The sequence below is a fragment of the Maylandia zebra genome, linkage group LG13 (assembly GCF_041146795.1).
Source record: "Maylandia zebra isolate NMK-2024a linkage group LG13, Mzebra_GT3a, whole genome shotgun sequence".
NCBI lineage: Eukaryota > Metazoa > Chordata > Actinopteri > Cichliformes > Cichlidae > Maylandia > Maylandia zebra.
The window spans coordinates 24,376,068-24,394,370 of NC_135179.1; the positions used below are offsets into that span (position 1 = coordinate 24,376,068).

Here is an 18,303-nt window from a genome sequence, read left to right on the forward strand (position 1 = left end):
AAAAAAAGATGCAAATTAGAGTGACAAATACTGGATATTTAGGGCCAAAAAAAAAAAAAAGTTTTTATGTGATACAGTGGTCCGGTTCCCTTTCCTCCATCATACTGTGTACAAAGATAAATGTGTTGACAACAGCAGGCAACACTTTCTAGCATTTAATGTGTCTCCATTAAAAATAAATCAGCCTCGTGCTGTTTTATTTTCCACTCAAATCATATTAAAGTCAAGAGTATGTTAATTTAAGTATGTTCACTAAATATTTTATCCCATGTCCCTAAAACAAATGAAACGCTAAAACACTAAAGGTGCGTCCCATCCCATGATTATCACATAAAGACATGTCAGTTTGGTAGGTTTGTTTTCCTTTACTCCACACAGTAAAGTGAGGAAAACACTGTAAGCAAAGACAAAAAGTAACATATGAATCATTTCATCCTCTCTAAACCCAGGTGATGTGTTCTAGCATTAAGAGCGCAACTTTATCAAAAGCTGTTCCCCTGTGCTGCACATAAATCATTTAAATGGAATCTTTTGTGCATGGAGACGAACGCTTGAGGAGGATTTCTTTTGACTCGGAGAGCACCAGTGTTTTCCCGGAGGAGGAGGAATGGATCACCCCACTGAAGAAAAAAAAACAAACAAGCCCTCTATAGTGCTTGTAAACATTTTATTTGTATTGATTTTAATGGAATTCCAGCATTTCACAAGTGCCATTTCAGAGACCTTACTGCCCCTCGGAGTGAAAAAATAATGTGACGGGGAAACACTGCAATGTGCTGCATGTCAGTGCCCTGAGCAGAATTCATTGAGAAGCTGCTGCAGAACACCATGCTGTGCCTGTAGATGAATAATCTTATCAGGAATTATTACTATTCTGGTAGACTTTGGGGGCCTCACTGCTCAATTTGGAAAATTGCTCCAGTGCAGATATCCAATATTAGATAACCCTCTGCCCCAGGGATAATTACTTTCCTGTGCATTATATAATTCTTTTTGGACTCTTATTCATAGATCTACTCATTAGGATGATTTAGTTCTCTCCCCGCAACACATTATTCATTTGAAAGGAAAAGGCTATTCATAGCATGTTCAGGGGTCCTTGAAACCCATCCAAACATCCCGCAATGCTGTGGCTTCTCCAGCCCTCGTCTATCAGAGTCTGCTGTTTGTCTCTCACATTTCACTTATTTATATGTGGAGTTCATACTCTATTTATACTATTCCAACTTGTGTTTCTCATCTTTTCCCACTCAGGAATCACTGTACTTTCCCTCCACATCTATAAAAGTTTCTTTTTATCCAGTCAGGTCCCACATGGGAACAATGTGCCTGCAATGATGCAGGGACCTAATTTTAGGGGGGGTTTTTTTGGGTACACCATTTGTCTTCTCAATAGCGCATATCGTTTCCACAAGCAAAAGGATTTTTCTTAACTTTGATGTAGCCATGACCAACAACTAAATTTAAGCAATATAATTGCCAAGAGATTTAAGGTGTAGATTGACAGAGATCAAGATTATTCAGATTGTGGAAAAACAAAAGCGTTTCAACTTTAGAAACCAGAAGCGTATTCATGGAGGAGCCCATCATTCACTGTAAGATGCTGACTGAGAAACTTTGCCTCTCACTGGGGTTTAAATGTGAAATAAATGTAGATAATCCACAGCACAGCTGATCCCAAGCCTTAAAAAAAAAACAGAAAGAAAAGAAAAACTATAACACTGACTACTTCTTAATTACATCCTAGCCCTTTGGGATCAACCGGGCGAAGAAAAAAAAAAAAAAAAAATCAATAAGAGATACCAGTATTCACCTTCTCAGTGTCATTCATCAAAACTGTCAGTGCTGTGCATTAAATCATAACTGCTGTCTCTCATAATATCAACACGCAAGAGTTGATTTCCTTGTTTGTCCAAAAAAAAAAAAGACCAATTCTGCCTCTGACCCGATCATCAGACCATGAAGTGCAGTGAAAAGTGGCTAAAAATAAAATAACCACTATCAACTAAATTAGGTGGAAAGTTGTAATTTTGGCCTATTCCCCCAGTGAGGATGTAAATGGATGCATGGATGGAGACATGAAGGAGCAACAGCAGACAACGTGAATGCTGATGTCAGCCGCGGATACCTCGAATCATAAAAATCGAGGCCGTTCTTCGTGCAAACTGTGCTGTCACCCAGCACATGTAATGCCCTCCCGCTTTAGATTTGCAGAATAGAAGGCAAACTGGCCAAGGCTGAACTGAATCGTAATCCTTTTCTTTTTTTTAAAAAAAACACAAGAGTGCATCCAGATGGCCCATGGTTCAGCTCAGCCACAGGAGGTCTCCAATACACACCGAAACACGATGTTCCTCTGCGAGACCCAGAACGATTTGCAGCATGTTGTCGGTGTGATCAGACAGATGCCAGAAAGAGAGAAAAATACTGAAGACACAGCACACTGTGGGTTGCCGTTTTCTTTTAATTCATTTGATCCGTCAAAGGATTTTTACAAAGTCTGCTATGTAAATGCTATTTATTCCCCCCCCCCCCAAAACAATAATACCATTCATGAATACAGCTGCACGTTGTTGACATATCCGGACTCCAGGGAGATTATTATGTGCAGAGTAGCACCCAGAAAAGTCAATGAACAGGCAATATTTCATATCATAATAGTTCTGTTATAAATAGAAATAAATCCATGCAATATTCATCTCTAGCCGTCGTATTTCTTTTCAGATTTTGGCACCATCCTTGAGATGAGGTCAGCGAGAGTGTCCTGAGGTCAGCTCAGGTTTTCAGATAGGAAATAAAGTCGATAATTATCCTGAAGACTATTGAGTCTGCGTTTGTTACGGTCCAGTATCAGAGACTGATTCCTAATGCAATGGCTATTCAAGTACCAAAAAGGAAGTCCCCACTCACCCTCCCCTTCGATGATAGAAACCTTGATGCAAAAAGCCTGAACCTCCAAATAAAAGAAAGAAAAGAAGAAAAAAGGGACCCCATTATGTAAACGACCCTCAGCGCTGTTTTTAAAAAATACTCACGATAGTATCAATAATTGCATGATTTATAAACGTTCTTTTTCTCTACGTATCATACAGGCTTAGGAGCACTGCACGTCATGTAGCTGTCAGTGCTGTGCAACAGATATTCGTTAATACTACTGATAACAATATTAATAACGATCAGAATAAGTCATCATAAAAATCAGCAAATGCTATTCAACTACCATGTAAAGGAAATGTTTCGACAGTGTGCTTTTTTTCTTCCAAAAGAGAAAAAACCCAGAACAGAAAAAGAAAAGGCTCCGGGAAGCACAGTGTGAAGATCACACCGCTCCCACAGAAGTTGGCACCGTAACATACTGTACACTCGAAGAGACTGACGGTCCCTCGGAAACAGAGGAGGCTGTCAAAAAGGAGCAGAGAAACATGCAGGCCTCCAGTTTGGTATTAATGTCAAAGGCCTCGCCATTCACTCTAGGACAGGCAAAAAGGAAGAAGAAAAGAAGGAAAAGAATCAGGCTCAGGAAACATGCCCAGAAATTAAGAGAGACTGCTGAAGGGAACAAGATGTCCTGCAAAAAAATAAAATAATGATATTTTATATCTATTCCTGCAGAGAGCTGCAGGATTAACTGATGCTTTTTCAGATTCGAAAGAAAAGAGCAAATCAAACCGAGAAGCAAAGTTAGAATGCATTAGAGTGGGCAGAAGGTGGCAGATTCATAAATAATTCTTGACTTAAGGGCTTGTTTGCACAGTGATAACCCCGAAGAACTCATCTGGCTGTTGAAACATTAGCTCTGCACCTTTCAAAAAACAGTCCACTCATTTCTTTGCAGCAGAACGCGACGTGCGGCCGCCTCATTCTTACTGAGAGTGCAGCGGAAATTATTCACTGTGAGATACGGTTTCCGTTTCTGGGCTTTAATCTGAATCAGATTGTGCTAAAGCGAGTGGGTTAATTGTCGATGCTGAAACTGAAACCACTGCTGAGGGAAGTCGTCGAATTTTTAGTGGTGCTACTAATAGTTACATCTGTGCATTGAGAGCCATTTAAAAAAAACGAAAAAAAAACCCACTAACACAAGTCATGATTGAGTTTATACAAAGACCTACACATTTTTATTCAGAAAGAAAAAGGGGAAATAAATGTTTTTTTAAAAAAAGTCAAACACTGGGCAAAGTTGTTTCCTGAGGCAAGTTCAAATCTAGCACAGAAAAAGAAAAAACCAAAACATCTCTCATCTCTTTGAGCACTAAGCAAGGCTGTTTCTCTAATAACAAAGCAATAACAAACCTATTTAACAAGACATTATACGCCCACTGGGTTGCCAGTTTGGTAGCTGACTCCCCCAAAACCTTCAGCCACCAGGGGCAGAGCTGACCAACAACAGAGTGTCCCCGCCTTGGCAAAACTCAGCTCAATGCCTATGGCCAGTAGCTTCAGGTGTGGTGAAGACAGAGAAGCCAGGCAACGCCATGCCTGCACAGCTCTACCAGCAGCTCATCAGAGGATGGTGCAGAAGAACTTCTTCTCCCGGAAGGGGTTCTCGGAGGCGGGCACGGGCACGATGAGGGGGTCCTCGCGTATGTGCGCCTCGCAGTATGCCATCAGGTCTGCGGCGGCTTTGGATACCTGAAATATTCAGAAGAAATTTTTTGATCAGACATTTCAGATTTATTCTTTAAACTGTGTGATGATGTTTCAAGGCCGTTTTTTGGGGGTGCTACCAGAAACACGCAGTCCTGCATTTCAGATTTTCAATCAATGTTCATGTTGTTAAAGTTGCTTCCAGTGTTCTCTTACTAAAGTTCAGTAGTCATGGCTTCAAAGTTCAAACTCATCCTGGGGCCATAGCTGCATCTCATTTCTGATCTCTGCACTTTAGCTGCAAAGCAGCATAAAGGACCCCCAGAAAATAGCGAATAACATCGTATTACACAATTTATACCAGATGATTAGTTTTTCCCCAGAATCAATTAAATGCTGGCTTTCTTTGTATCTTTGTTAAGAGATAAGACAAAGATCGGTTGTGAGAAGCTTCCCTAGTTGGTGCTTAAAAGCTAAAGAGGTTGAAACGGTCACTGCAGCTCATGAAATTCATGCAGTCACATGAAATCCAGTGTGAAGGAGCTCAGTGTTCAGAAGTTGCAGGGTAACCCTTCTCTGGGCATGAAGTGAAAAAACAGTCCTGTTATGAAATATCTTGGAAATCAACGACTCCTGAGCTGAAGAGGACCGAAACCTTTCACCTTGCTGTCAGCGCAGAGTGTGGAGACCCCATCAGTGCTCAAGTCCAGCTCAAGTACAGGTTTGAGTAACTCGCAGACGTCGGACCGTACGCACACATCAAAGTATTCATGGTAAAGTTTTCAAACTAGTGACCCATCAATATTTCAGTAACCGAATTAATTCGTATTGTACAATCAAATTCAGACTATGGGCACCAACTGATGAACTGTGTAAACATTTACCAATATTCCTCTCATCTATCAGTCCTGGGCATCATCGCTTGGAGATGATTTTTTTGCGACTATAATAGTAATGCTGGAGAATTATGTTTTTATTCATTTTTAATGGGAAACACTGGTTTGCTCTTCAGACCCCACTGTGTTAGTGTCTTCTGTCAGACTCCTCTTTCTCATCCCCCACACAGAAACATGTTCCCTTACATAGGAAAATAAAGTTGTGGCAGTATGCAGATAGCACGTTTCATGTTGCCAACAGTAATGCTTCGCACAAACTTTTTTTGCACAGGGTAAAAACATTTTAGTGCAAATATTAGTGGACGAGGCCCAAACGTCTTTTCTTGAGAGCAAGGTGAATAAGCTCACACATCTCTGCAGCTCACCATTTATTCATTCTCAGAGCAGATGTTTCTGAAGTTAAACTCACACCAGATGAGACCTGGGCAAATTGCTGTAAGGCTCTTTCAACTTGCATATTGCCGATGTTCCCGATTTGTCAGCGCCTGTAGCGACTGCACCGATGACCGTTACCCGACCCTCAGGAACCAGGGCGAGAAAGCTCGTCGAGGTAACTCACGGGTCTTAAGGTGGGACTTCAACAAGCATAGCACGAAGCATGTGACATCTTCCAAGGCAAATGAAAAGAAAAAAAAAAGTCGAACGGTGACCATAAATTTTATAGTACAGTCAGACTGTATGTGAATGCAGGTTTTCAACTGGGAATTGAGTGGGAGGTTACGGGAGGGGAGGCGGCAAATGGAGAGCAGAGGAGCAGCTGCATCAGAGGGCTGGCGAGGGCTCAGGGATCTATGTGGAGGACAGAGCCATCTGATCTCCTGCCTGCCACTTCACCTCACCCACTGCTGCTCTCACAAGAGAATAGCACAGCTTTGGTCCTCAGCATGGATTGTTACATTACCGTTTCGACCATCTTGCAGCCTGAAATGGAGCCGTTTCAACTCAAAATCCCACAAAAAGAGAAGAAATGGCAGAAAACCAGGATGTGTTATTCAGTTTCTTAATTTCAACATCCCTACCAAGCACTTAGCCACAAGGACACCCATATCTATTTAAAAAAAAAAAAAAATCTATTAAACATGTTCTCTTCCCTCTCTCCCCACAAACAGCCTTTACTGCCTGCTTTGCTTTCACATCAGGCAACCACAACAATTTGACAATACGCTCACAGGTCACACAGTCTGGCAAACACTGAGGTACATCATGCTGTGCCAGTAAATCGGAAAACAAGAATAAAAGTCTGTAGCCATCTCAACAACTCAGTTTTGAGCCAAACGCTAATGTCAGCGAGCCGACTTTAAGAAGCTTTATCGTGTTTACAGTATCAACCATATTTACCATATTAGCATTATGCTGTTTGCTAAATGCCACAAAAACAAACAGTCCAGGCGATATTATCCATTAAATGAAATATTGGCCACATTAAAAAAATGTGACATTATTAAAAGGTCAGGGATCACCAGTGTCCCCACAGACCATCCTGAAAGGAGCAGTGAAGCCTTTGATTTTGTTCCACATGGTTGGACTGCTGAGAGGAATGGCAGACTCTCTAATCGTAATTCATTCTCACTGGAAAGTTAGCTTTTGCCCAAATTTTTAAAACCCAAGAACAGTTTAGATATACTCATGGCCACTTTATTAGGTACATCTGCTCATTAATGCAAAAATAATTTCTAATCAGCCAAATGCATGATGGTAGCTCGGTGTAGCTTGACACGTCATCATGCTCAAACTGAGCAGAGTGAGGGAGAAAGGCGATTTAAAGGATTTTCAAGGTTGAGCATTTCAGAAACTGGTGATTTACTGAGATGGTCACCATTTGGGGTTTACAGAGAATGGTCTAAAGGACAAAATACTGAGTGAGCAGCAGTTCTGTGAGTGAAAATGCCTTGTTGATGTCAGAGGGGAATAACCAAACTTGATTTGAGATTATAGGAAGGCAACACGAAGTCAAATCACCACTTGTTGCAACCAAGCTGTGCAGAAGAGCATCTCTGAATGCACAACCCGTCACAACTTGGAGCAGATGGGCTACAGCAGCGGAAGACCACACCGAGGACAACAGAAGACTGGATGATGTTTGGTCTCCTGAGTCGATTTTTGCTGCAACACTCACATGGAAGGGCAGCATATGGTTTAAACACGAGAGCATAGACAAATCCTACCTTGTATCAATGCTTCAGGGGTGCTGGCAGTGTAATGGTGCAGGGAATATTTTCTTGGCACACTTAGTACCAACTGTGTATCATTTTAAGACCCCATCATATCGTATTTTTACTGAATGTCCATCCTTTTATGACCACGGTGCACAGATCTCTTGATGACCGCTTACAGTACGGTGTTGTTGCACGTCAAGGTGCTCAAATCTGTCTCAGACTGATTTCTTAAACATGACGGTGACTTCACTGTACTCAAATGGCCTCCAGTGTCACCAAACCCGTTTTTGCATGCAACTGAACAGGAGATTGTTAGCAACTGTACTGCATTCATGTCAGCATCGACCAAAACATGAGGAATGTTTAAAGCACCTTCTTGATGCCATTAAAAAGGCAAAACTGTGCTCTAACCCAGTACAAGCAAAGTGTAACTATAGAAGATGGACAGCGAGTGCATCTCTCATTTTGAACTACTTTTAAAAACGACCCCATGAAAGTACGACATCCTGTTCAAACTACAAATGCACAGCGGAGTCATTTTCCCCCCACTGCTGCTTTCATTTCCATCGAGCAGCTCTTTCAGCAAAATCCAACCCAAAGTTAAGTTTAGTTATAAGCTGTGCAATGCATGAAACTTAAAAAGGAAAGCCAAGCATACTGACACAGCAGTGTTACCACGCATGGCTACCTCTCTGCATCATTCTGTCAGCTTTCTGCTCCAGCCACGGTACTGTCGCCACCTTCTTCCAGCTAATGCGTTTCTATTATTTATGTCTGCACCTACATCATGGATCCCCTTTTGCAGTTCCTCTGTTGCTGATAAAAGCTGTTAAGTCACCTAATACTCAATACACCACACGGTGATATTTCAGAACAGAGGTGTCTGTGCTGAAACTAAAAAAAAAAAAAGACTCAACGCCACACTTTAGTTGGCAGAATTGTAACACTGCATTCATGAGAGGATCAATCGTCATCAGTGACTGTACGCTTACAGACCCACCAGTGATCTGAATATTTGGAATAATGTGACTAATGCGTTGATTAACAGAGAACTTTAATTAGCTGAAATAAAAATTAGTCGCTCAGACACAATGTACCCCAAATGGCTACCTAAAAACTAAAAAAAAAGACCAAACTCAGGCACTAATTAGAGAATCCAAGCTCGCATGAAGTGTGAACACTAACAAAGCAAACAGTTTAATTATTTTCATAATCAAAGTAAATGCAGTCATTATATTATTATGCAACTGCAGCCAAATGCTCCTGCTCTGAACAGGAGGCTCACAGGACAGAGAGTGGTACTGCTCAGTGTGTGTCGTCAGGCCCAGACTGATTGTAATTACACCGCAGCCCCATGATGGAAGGAGAGTCCTCCTAATTAGCACAGATCACATTCCTTTGGCTGATTGAGCAATTAATGAGAGTGTGGTGATCCCTCAATCAGCAGCACAGAGACCGCTCTTGTCACACTCTCCCTCGTCAGATCCCTTAATTAAATTTAAGGGATCGCCAGGCGTGGCCAAGTCTCCTTTTCCCTCTGCTTTTATATCCATGCACATTCGAGTTCTTTTATGAAGTATTATTTGGATCGCCACATCTGATGCACTATGCGGTTATTAAATACTAGCAGCTGTCTCGCTTTCGTTGAGCAACCGCCGAGAAAATGATACAGATGTGAATCATGCTGCAACTGAAGCTGCTGTTTTGCAGAGCAACAAGATCCCCCCCCCTTAATTTGGAAATTTAAACAAAGCTTAAAATATGTTGCCTGAAAATGTCTGAACACCATTACAGCTAAGCTAACGCTTCATATAAAAAGAGGAAAAAAGCAGATGATCCTCAATACTTAACATCAGTGTAACAACACCTGCATGAAAACCAAAGTTAGGAGGATTTGGCTAAAGAATAGAGTTGTTATTAAAGCAGTTTTTTCTATAAAATCCTAAATTGACAGTAAAACTTTAATTCTCATCTTAAGACAAGAGACTCATTATATATTGCAATAAACCATTTATAACTCCATGCTGCTGAAATGCGTGTAGAGACGTGGGTCACAAGACAATAATTTATGAATCAAACAATATTTTTTCAGCTGCCTTGCTGTCGTTCTGGCACCATCCTGTGAATCCACTCGAGAACTGGCTGCAGGCCTGAACATAATGTGCAAAAAAAACAACAAGGAAACTGTCCATTTTTCTGATGCTGGGTTTTCTTTCTGCATAGACAGTCTGATAAGACTGCCATCCAAAACCTGAAAGTTCTTCTACGCGGTTGCATACGGGGGAGGAAACCTCGCGTTTTGATTCGGGAACACTGATGCTCTACGTCAGAATGGCTACTTACAGTCATGTGAGGGGACACACCTACCTACACTCATGATTCAGTAGCTTTAAAACCACCTTTGGCAGCAACAAATTGGACTATCAATCTCTCACATCTTGTGAAGAAATTTTGGACCACTCTTTCTAAATTTGTAGAGTTTGAACAAATTTAGAATGGTTTTAGAGCCTAAATCTCCCAAAAAACATTGATTTCTTGGCATTATCCTATAGATGCTGGAGAATTTGGATTTTTATTTTCCCATCCACTGCAGTGAGTTTCCCCATCTCAGGTTGGCAGATCACGTGCCGTTTTGTCCTTCCTCATTTCCTTTTAGTCTTAGTTTTTCAATCATCTCTGCTTCACTCTAAGGTAAAGACGTCTCCTTACATAGAGTACTTACTAGTCAGTGCGCCATTATTCTTACAAGTTTGAAAACTTAAGTTGTGCTGCATGATCTTCTGACAACTCTTCCAAAGAAGTCAGACTTGTTCAGTCATTTTCTAAATGTACTCATGAACTTTAACATGCTAACTGATGCCTGCAGAGAGGAAGCTCTTGGCTGTCAGAGCACTGCACCGTCTGACCTTTGGGGTGAAACTGCTGGGACGTCTGCTCCCGGGACAGATTGCGTTAACACACCTGAATGCTCCAGACACGCAAACTGCCAAAACGGCTGCGTTCATAGAGGTGCTCACACCTGCTGATGATCAGTTAATGAAGTGCATTTGATTGTCAGCATCCTGGCTGAGCGGCTCGGTGCCTGTGGAAGCAGTGCGAGGATACTGCATGGAGTCCTGTTAAAAACACTTTTCACAGACTCCACAATGATCTCACAAAAAGTAGCCAAAGTGCATCAGATTTATTAATATAATAAAGATATTGCTATTAACAGGCTTCAAAACCAGAGGAAGAATTGCTCTTTAATAATGGGTTTGAACTCAATCTGCTGGTTTGTGTTGAAAAATTAAAAAAAATTCAACATTTTCAGCAATTTTCCAATGAAAATTTGGCATTTTAGAGTTTGTATTGTCTACAAAAATGCTGCAGTCCCATTGCACACATGCTGTGTTAAAAACCAAGTAATGGTTTTGCTGTTCGGTACACTTAATATCTTTAAAACGCATGAGGTCTTATTTTGATGAGCTACCTGAAAGAAGCCCAAATTGATACCTAATCTTCTTAAAACTGATTGCAGTTTCGGGCGGATCACTTTACTTTTTAAGACTATGAGGTTTGCTTGTAAGCAGCCTTTGTGCTGTGCCGAGTAGGAATGAAGGTGTTTGGCCGGCTTCCATGCTTAGCTATATTGCTGAGTGAACAGCCTCTGATCTGCAGGGCAATCATTCCCCAAACACACGAGGAGCCTACTGAATGAGATGACATTAAGTTGCATAAGAAGTCATTCATAAAAGAAAGTGTTCAGAATTGCCCCAACATGCCAGATACATGAACAGAAAACAGGAAGTAAACATACCGAGAAAATGATGCCTGGAATGGACGGAAGCACCAAACTGATGTCTAATTGCAGCAACAGCCTCGAGGTGATCGACCACAAAGAGTGCACAGGGAGCAAAAGTCAATATTTAACCAGGTGTTGTTTAATGAGGAAACAATACTGTTTCACAATAATGTGTGTGGTGGAGAAGTAATCCTGCAGCCACACTGACCTAAATTGGTGGAAAGTTACTGTCAGAGCTGGTTAGCAGCCACCATAGCCCACCTTTCCTACGGGTTCATCCCTCACATTTAACACGCTGGTCTGCTTGGAATTCCAAGCTGTGCACAGCAGAGGCGATGATAAGGTGAACCGAGACTTTGTGCAATGCCTGTCAGAAGACATCGGACTAAAGTTATTTAAAAAAAAGGGACCCACGTGCATTTTATTGGCATGTCACAGTCTGCTGTGGAAGTCAGTGGTGGGAAATGCAACGGTTGTAGTTTGAGGGTTTATGTGACAGGGAACTAGGCCAAATCTGATAATGTTGACTCAAGCGATATCACTAAGGCTCAGAAAAATGTGAGGATGCAGATTGGGGGAGTTAAAAAGAAGTGATCCCACTTAGCGGATCAGACAGCAGTGGTCGGAGACTACAGCACAACCAGAATTATTGTGCAATGAACTTGCAGTCTCTTTGCCTTTGAAATGGCCGCTTCAAAGATTGAGACCTGATTTTGAGAACTCATGTGATCAACTTTGGTCCTCAATTTGGCATTGAAACACCAATAAGGCAGAGTCCATCTGCCATCAGTTTACAGCTTAATGTAATCATGCTGGCTATTTAATCTAATTTAAATAGTACCATATCACAGCTGTCACTTCAAGGTGCTTTTAAGTAGATCCCCTAAAATAATACAGAAATCCCAACAGTCAGAGGAGCCCTAATGAGCAAGTTCTTGGCGACAGTGAGAAGGAAAAACTCTCTTTTAACAGGAAGAAACCTCGAGCAGAACCAGGCTCAGAGAGGTGCAGCCATCTGCTGTGACCGGCTGGGGGTGAAATTACAATAAGTTTGAAATTCTTCCACATAGTGTGACATGGTTGCTGCAGGAATGCAATTTAACTACAAAATGACAAAGTGGCTTGGCAACTTTGCTTTTCATGTGAGAGAAACAAGAATAGAACCAGTTGAGTCGAGTCTCCTGCTGCAAGAAGTCATCACAGATGAGTTGAGCCCATCAGCGTAAATCTCAGAGTGATTAAGATGTGCTGGAAATCTGTCCGCGCTTTTAAATTAGAGGGCAGTTACTTGTAGAACGTCGCTAATTTGAGTGATTGCAGTCAGAGCCATAAATCAAGAACTCAAACCTCACTAACAAACACCAAACATCAAACGTCAATTACTTGCCAACTAGCTAGCGCTGACGAACGTTCCCTCCCTTCTAATTGCTATAAATTGGTTGTTGATCCCTTCCACTACATAACCAAGATTGTGTTTAAAATGCATTTAACAGGTTAAAATAAAGAGGTAGTTTAGGGTCATTTATTTTCCCCCTCCCCACATATGCAACTGACACACGCAATCCACAACCATGTCCATGAACGTCAGAGTAGGGCTGCTCAATTAATCGAATTTTAATCACGATTACGATCTGGGCTTTCAACGATCATTAAAAATGACTGAGCCGATTATTAGCCCCTCCCTCATTTATCCGCGACACCTTAAAGGCCGGTCCGTGAAAATATTGTCGGGCATAAACCGGTCCGTGGCGCAAAAAAGGGTGGAGACCGCTGATTAAGAGGACCCGAGGGAAGCTCGGAAAGCTAAGCAGAAGTTATTTGGAGAGGAGAGTGACTGCTGTTGGTTGAAAAGAGAGGTTAAAAAAAAAAAAAAAAAAAAAAAAAAAAAAAAACTTCAGTGGTGTTGCACACTATTTTCTATTATTTTTTAAAGTCATTATTCAATACATTGTTATTGTTAACCCTTTAAAGCCGGTCAGAGCTGCACGCTCAGTTTTGTGTAACTATTTTTAAATCCCTGAAGAACCCTGAGCCCTGTAAGCTAGCACAATAATTTTTTTTTGCATATGAAACCGGAGGAGTTGTACTTACATCTTATGCCATCAGCTTGTCCTCGGTCACGGTTTCCTTCCACATAAAGCTTTGCAAAAATTGCATAAAAAGCGCTTGCAGGAACAAAAACATAATATTCCAGAAACAGGCTTTGCCGATCCGATCAGCTGTTCCTAACACTTCCCACAGTGAAACAGATGTCAGTGCGAATTATCGGGCATGTCCGCCATTTCCTGCCCAAAACCAGAAGTGACATCATTTTCGCGGAAAATGTAGTTTTTTTACTTGTAGGCCTTAAAAGCCTATAGTGGTGTTTTATAAGTCATGTTTGACTTTTCTGAATAGTTGCTGGGATGCTTAGAACTCGAATTGCACTGCTGGAAATAGTTTATTTTGATGCACATGCTGTTTTCTTTGCAAATTTGCATCATAGGATTGTTTTTTCGTTTTTCCTGCAGTATATAAAAATTGGTGTATCTCCAAAATAAAACTATAAAGACACTCAAAATAAATTTCGTGTGGTGGGAAACTATTTTTTGCAACTTTTTTGTATTTAAAGTTTTGAGGGATAAACCTCTTAAATTTCTCCAAGTAGAAATATATGTAAAAAACAAAACAAAAATGATTTAATTTTTTTGTAGTTTATTGCACTTTTTTGCAATTAATGTAGTTACTATGGACTTAACGCATACATATTATTAAAATATGGGCTATAATAGTTGTATAGCAACTTGAAATGCTCCCACAAATGGCACTACAACATGTAAAAAAAAATAAAATAATAATATAAGCTCTGGCGGACTTGGTTCTATAGTAGGTCGTAAGGGTTAAATAAATATCGTCAAATAATCAAGATCTCAATTTCAGTGAAAATAATCGTGATTATCATTTTTGCCATAATCGAGCAGCCCTACGTCAGAGGTACTCCTTCAGAACATCAAGAGGCCCTGCTGATGTCATAGTGACCACAGTTACCTTTTATATACACAATCTATAGAAGTGCCCAACATTCCTCATTCAACTTTACACAATCCAGGGACTCAAAATAACAAATATGCAAGTTTGTAATTACACTGAACTGTCACCGAGTCGAGTTGCAAGGTGGGAAAAAGTGCGCCAAGCATCCATCACGAGTCTGGCAAAAATGCCAGCACTGCAATACTCAAAACTGTGGCGCGCTTCTCTAAAGAAAAGAAATCCAAGAAAGACGAGGGAAGATAATAGCAGTGATTTACTCCAACTGGACCAGGCCATCTAATAAATGGGTTAAAGCTTTTATAATGGACTGAGACAAAGAGTGCACAGTAATAGCGGACCCAGGATTCAACACATGGATGTTATCTTGAATGTTTTATGAGTGCAGAGTTATTACACTGTGCTTCTAAATCAAGAAAACATAATAGGCTGGTGTAACAGAAAAGTGGACCATGTCACAGGGATGAAGGTTTAAACAGGACTAGTGATACATTGTTTCCATGCCTATGTACAGTGTGTGTCTTGGTCTCTAAATATACCTAAACCTGCCTAAAGAAATTTGTGGAAATACAGTCACACTGGCACCGCCTCCTCATGATGTGTCCCATTCTTCAACCAGCATTTCTCATAAGTCAGTGTAATTGAACAGCACGCTCAAGTTGATCAAACAAGTATTCAGTGGGGTTGATGTCATTACTGCCGGCATGCCACACCATCCACTCCACTCCCAAATTCTGGATGGAGTCTCTGATTTGCAGGGGCAAGCACAAGCAGGATCTGGACTCATGGTTGAACATGGTGTTCCTCCACATGTTCAGGTTTCAGTGCACGTATTGGTGACACCAGTGCAAACATGCCTGATGGTGAAGGGCTCGGGACAGGCCGCCACAAAACCGGAGATTGCATGGAGCCTGTTCTAGATCATCTGGGTAGAGAGCCGTTGTCATCCTGCAAATCTGTAGAAGACTGCTAACAGTTCTTAAGTGCTGACAAGGGAGGAAAACAGTCTTCTTGGGACGCCAACTTCACCGCCTTTCTCTGACATCCTCCATTATCGGAATCTTCGTCTTCAATTTGGAGACTGTACTAGAGCTCACTCCAAATAATGCTGCATCTTGGTTCTGCAGCTTGACGTTGTCCTACAGCGCAAGCACCAAATCAGTCAAACGTGGCATGTTTGGATTAGACACCAACTGACCGCTGCAGCAGGGTCCATTAGCTTGCCAAGTTGGCAAGTTTTTCATGGGCGGAACAAATGCACTTTCCTTACAAGTGGTACCATTTAAGGAAAAATAAACAAGATTTCCAACTGTATAATATTTATTCCCAAGAGGCTTTTTGTTACAACAAAAAGAAATTGACCAAAGACAAATTTCCTTACTTTTTGTGCCAGGTTTATTTTGATCTACCTCAATACGTCTGACAGCAAGCCAATTCAACCCCACTGTGGAAATGAGGATTCATTTAAAAATTAAATAAATAACGTTCAAACAGCTGGGCACTGTAGTGTTTACCAACGGTGATTCAAACAGGAGTAATTAGTGCATTAATAAAGGATGCAGATTTAGTGCACGAGTGAGTATTTTAAACACGAGGAAAAGCCAATGCAGTGTGGCTAATTGATGCATTTTTCCCAGTTTTTGGATGACGGCACCATCATCCCGGCCATTTCTTCTTTTAAACAGTGTTACTGTGTGCAAATATGAAGCCATGAGAGCCAAGCGTGATAATGTTGCCAATTGTAAGCCAGCAAAGTTAATTTTGTGCTTTATTCAGACAAAAATGAGCAAAAATGAAATGCTTGCTGAGAACTGTCACTCATCGAGACGCGCCTATTGAACTGCTCCAAAATCCCAGCCGATGTTAAAGGCACACAAAGCTTTCAGTTCCATGATAAGTGGAGGTACGGTTTTTGAGTAATTGCATACTTGGTAACAGAAGCGATGTGAAAATATTTGTTCACGTGCGCAGACAATAACAACAATAAAGCTTTGTACCTTTATCCTATCCATGCAGGCCTCCATCTTCAGTTGCTCCACAGCTTTCCTGGCTTGGGAGATGCTGGCCGTGCTGTTGTTGGCGATGCCGTCCTTCATGGTGCTCCTGTGACGCCAAACAGATGCAAGGGAGGGGGGGAGACTCAGTGAACGTCACATTAAATCAGCACCCCCCTGGCGACAGCTCTACCCTGATGGAGCAGCTACTCTACTACAACCTCACCCCCACCCGTTCCTTTTTACACAGTGAAACTTGGAAGGACCCATTTTGTTTGTCCATTTGTTATCTGAAGAAGCTGCTCTGTGGGCATCAGCTGGACAGCGGTTTGTCATTTTTCAGCCAGCGCTCATGCATGATTGCTTTTCTTCCTTTGTCACGTTATTATTTAGACCAACTGGCGGGGGGGGGGGGGGGGGGGGGGGAGGTTAGCAAGGAGTGGAGGGCTGGGAGGGATTAAGAGAGAGACACACACACACACACACACACACCCCTAGTATTTTGCTCAAGTGCTCTTCAGCAGGAGTTTATGCTGGTACACCTAGAAAAGCAAAGCACCTGCAGCTTCTCCCCAGTTCCTCCCAGGATCTGCAGATCTTTCCACTGCTGGCCTTCCTCCTCTCAACTTTCACCTCAAGAGTACATCAGCTGCAGCTCTGCAGATCAATTCTCGCAATCACTACATCTTACTCCCATTTTAGCCTCCTTGAGCCACCCCCACCCACCCACTCACTCACCACTGAAATGTCCCAGTTTGGCAGCCACGGCAAAGATGTGCCCACAGATGTGTTTTCTGGAGGTGAGGGGTTGCTGAATCAATCCCCCTTTCTATGATAATATGCATTATTATTATTGCGCATCTATTCTTTGTTAAAAATCACACAAAAAATGTATTTATCTTAAAGCAGACTGTCGAAGACGACAAATTCTTCTGCCATCCCTCCAGCCTCCACAGCTCTACGGCCAATTTATAGCTTTTAAATCACACCCTCGTAGGAAGCCATCGGGCCTTCTCCGTTTAGGTTTGCTTTGGATGCATCCATCCTGAGGGTTGCTCGGCTGTATTCGCCCCTGTGCAGTTTTATCCAAATGCAACGATGCTGCTAATTGCTGATGCAGATCTGTGAAAACGCGTGCGACTATTTATTTCTAAGAGGAGATTAATCTGTGGACACACAGCGAGCTGCGGCCCTGGTTAGAGCAGAAAACAGCAAACCATGCATCATTGGGGGGGGGGGGGGGGGGGGGGGGGGGGGGGGGAAGGAGCAGCAATGATTTTTGCACTGATGATAAACATTTTGAAATAAATCCCTGCATTGGTCGGATACGCGCTCATTAATGTAGCCTGCAGCCGCCGACCTACCTGAAATGTGCCAGTGGTTTTCCAATTTGGGAGAATTCCGGGTTGACTCCACCCAACACACACAGACACACACACGCGCGCACACACAAAGATCTGTCAAATATGAAACGATAAGAGGAAATCCCAGCCTCGCTTCGGTCTGGACTGAACCCGAGGAGCCAAAAATCTCGGCGTCTTTAAATGTCGCCTCGGCGGCTCGCTCAGTGCGTATTCCGTGTAGGAAGATGAGCTCCAAGCGGTGAGGTCTTGGTGAGCACCACGGCTGGACTTGGAGAGATGTTACGCAGCAGCAGCAGGGGGGGAAACCTCTGTATGACGATCAGATACAGGCTGTGGGGCGGGGAGCACTCGATCAGTGGACCAGGAGCAGCAGCAGCAGGGAGCCGGGATGAGCTTCAGCTGTCCAGAGTGGCCGTAAACGCACCGACGCTGCCTGTTAGTCAAATTAGGAGCGGCTGATTCTAATTAGCTTGATTGCTGCAAAAGGCAGCGCAGGTC

At 42.2% G+C, this 18,303-nt stretch overlaps 1 protein-coding gene across 1 annotated transcript; it reads right to left on the bottom strand.

The window, feature by feature from the left end:
* Positions 1-2,444: 2,444 nt before the first annotated feature.
* On the bottom strand, positions 2,445-18,278 carry gng4 (G protein subunit gamma 4). Its single transcript, XM_004559734.6, has 3 exons — positions 17,806-18,278; positions 16,445-16,550; positions 2,445-4,632 (listed from the first exon to the last, which is right to left on the bottom strand). The coding sequence occupies exons 2-3, from the start codon at positions 16,541-16,543 to the stop codon at positions 4,504-4,506; spliced, it is 228 nt and encodes a 75-aa protein (XP_004559791.1). The 5' UTR covers positions 16,544-16,550; positions 17,806-18,278; the 3' UTR covers positions 2,445-4,503.
* Between the last annotated feature and the right edge of the window lie 25 nt (positions 18,279-18,303).

Bases quoted from the DNA above. Each gene is read 5' to 3' on its own strand.
- gng4 (XM_004559734.6), bottom strand. From the start codon at position 16,543: ATGAAGGACGGCATCGCCAACAACAGCACGGCCAGCATCTCCCAAGCC. The intron at 4,633-16,444 runs GTACAAAGCTTT...TGAATATTTCAG, and splicing joins CCTGCATGGATAGGATAAAG to GTATCCAAAGCCGCCGCAGA.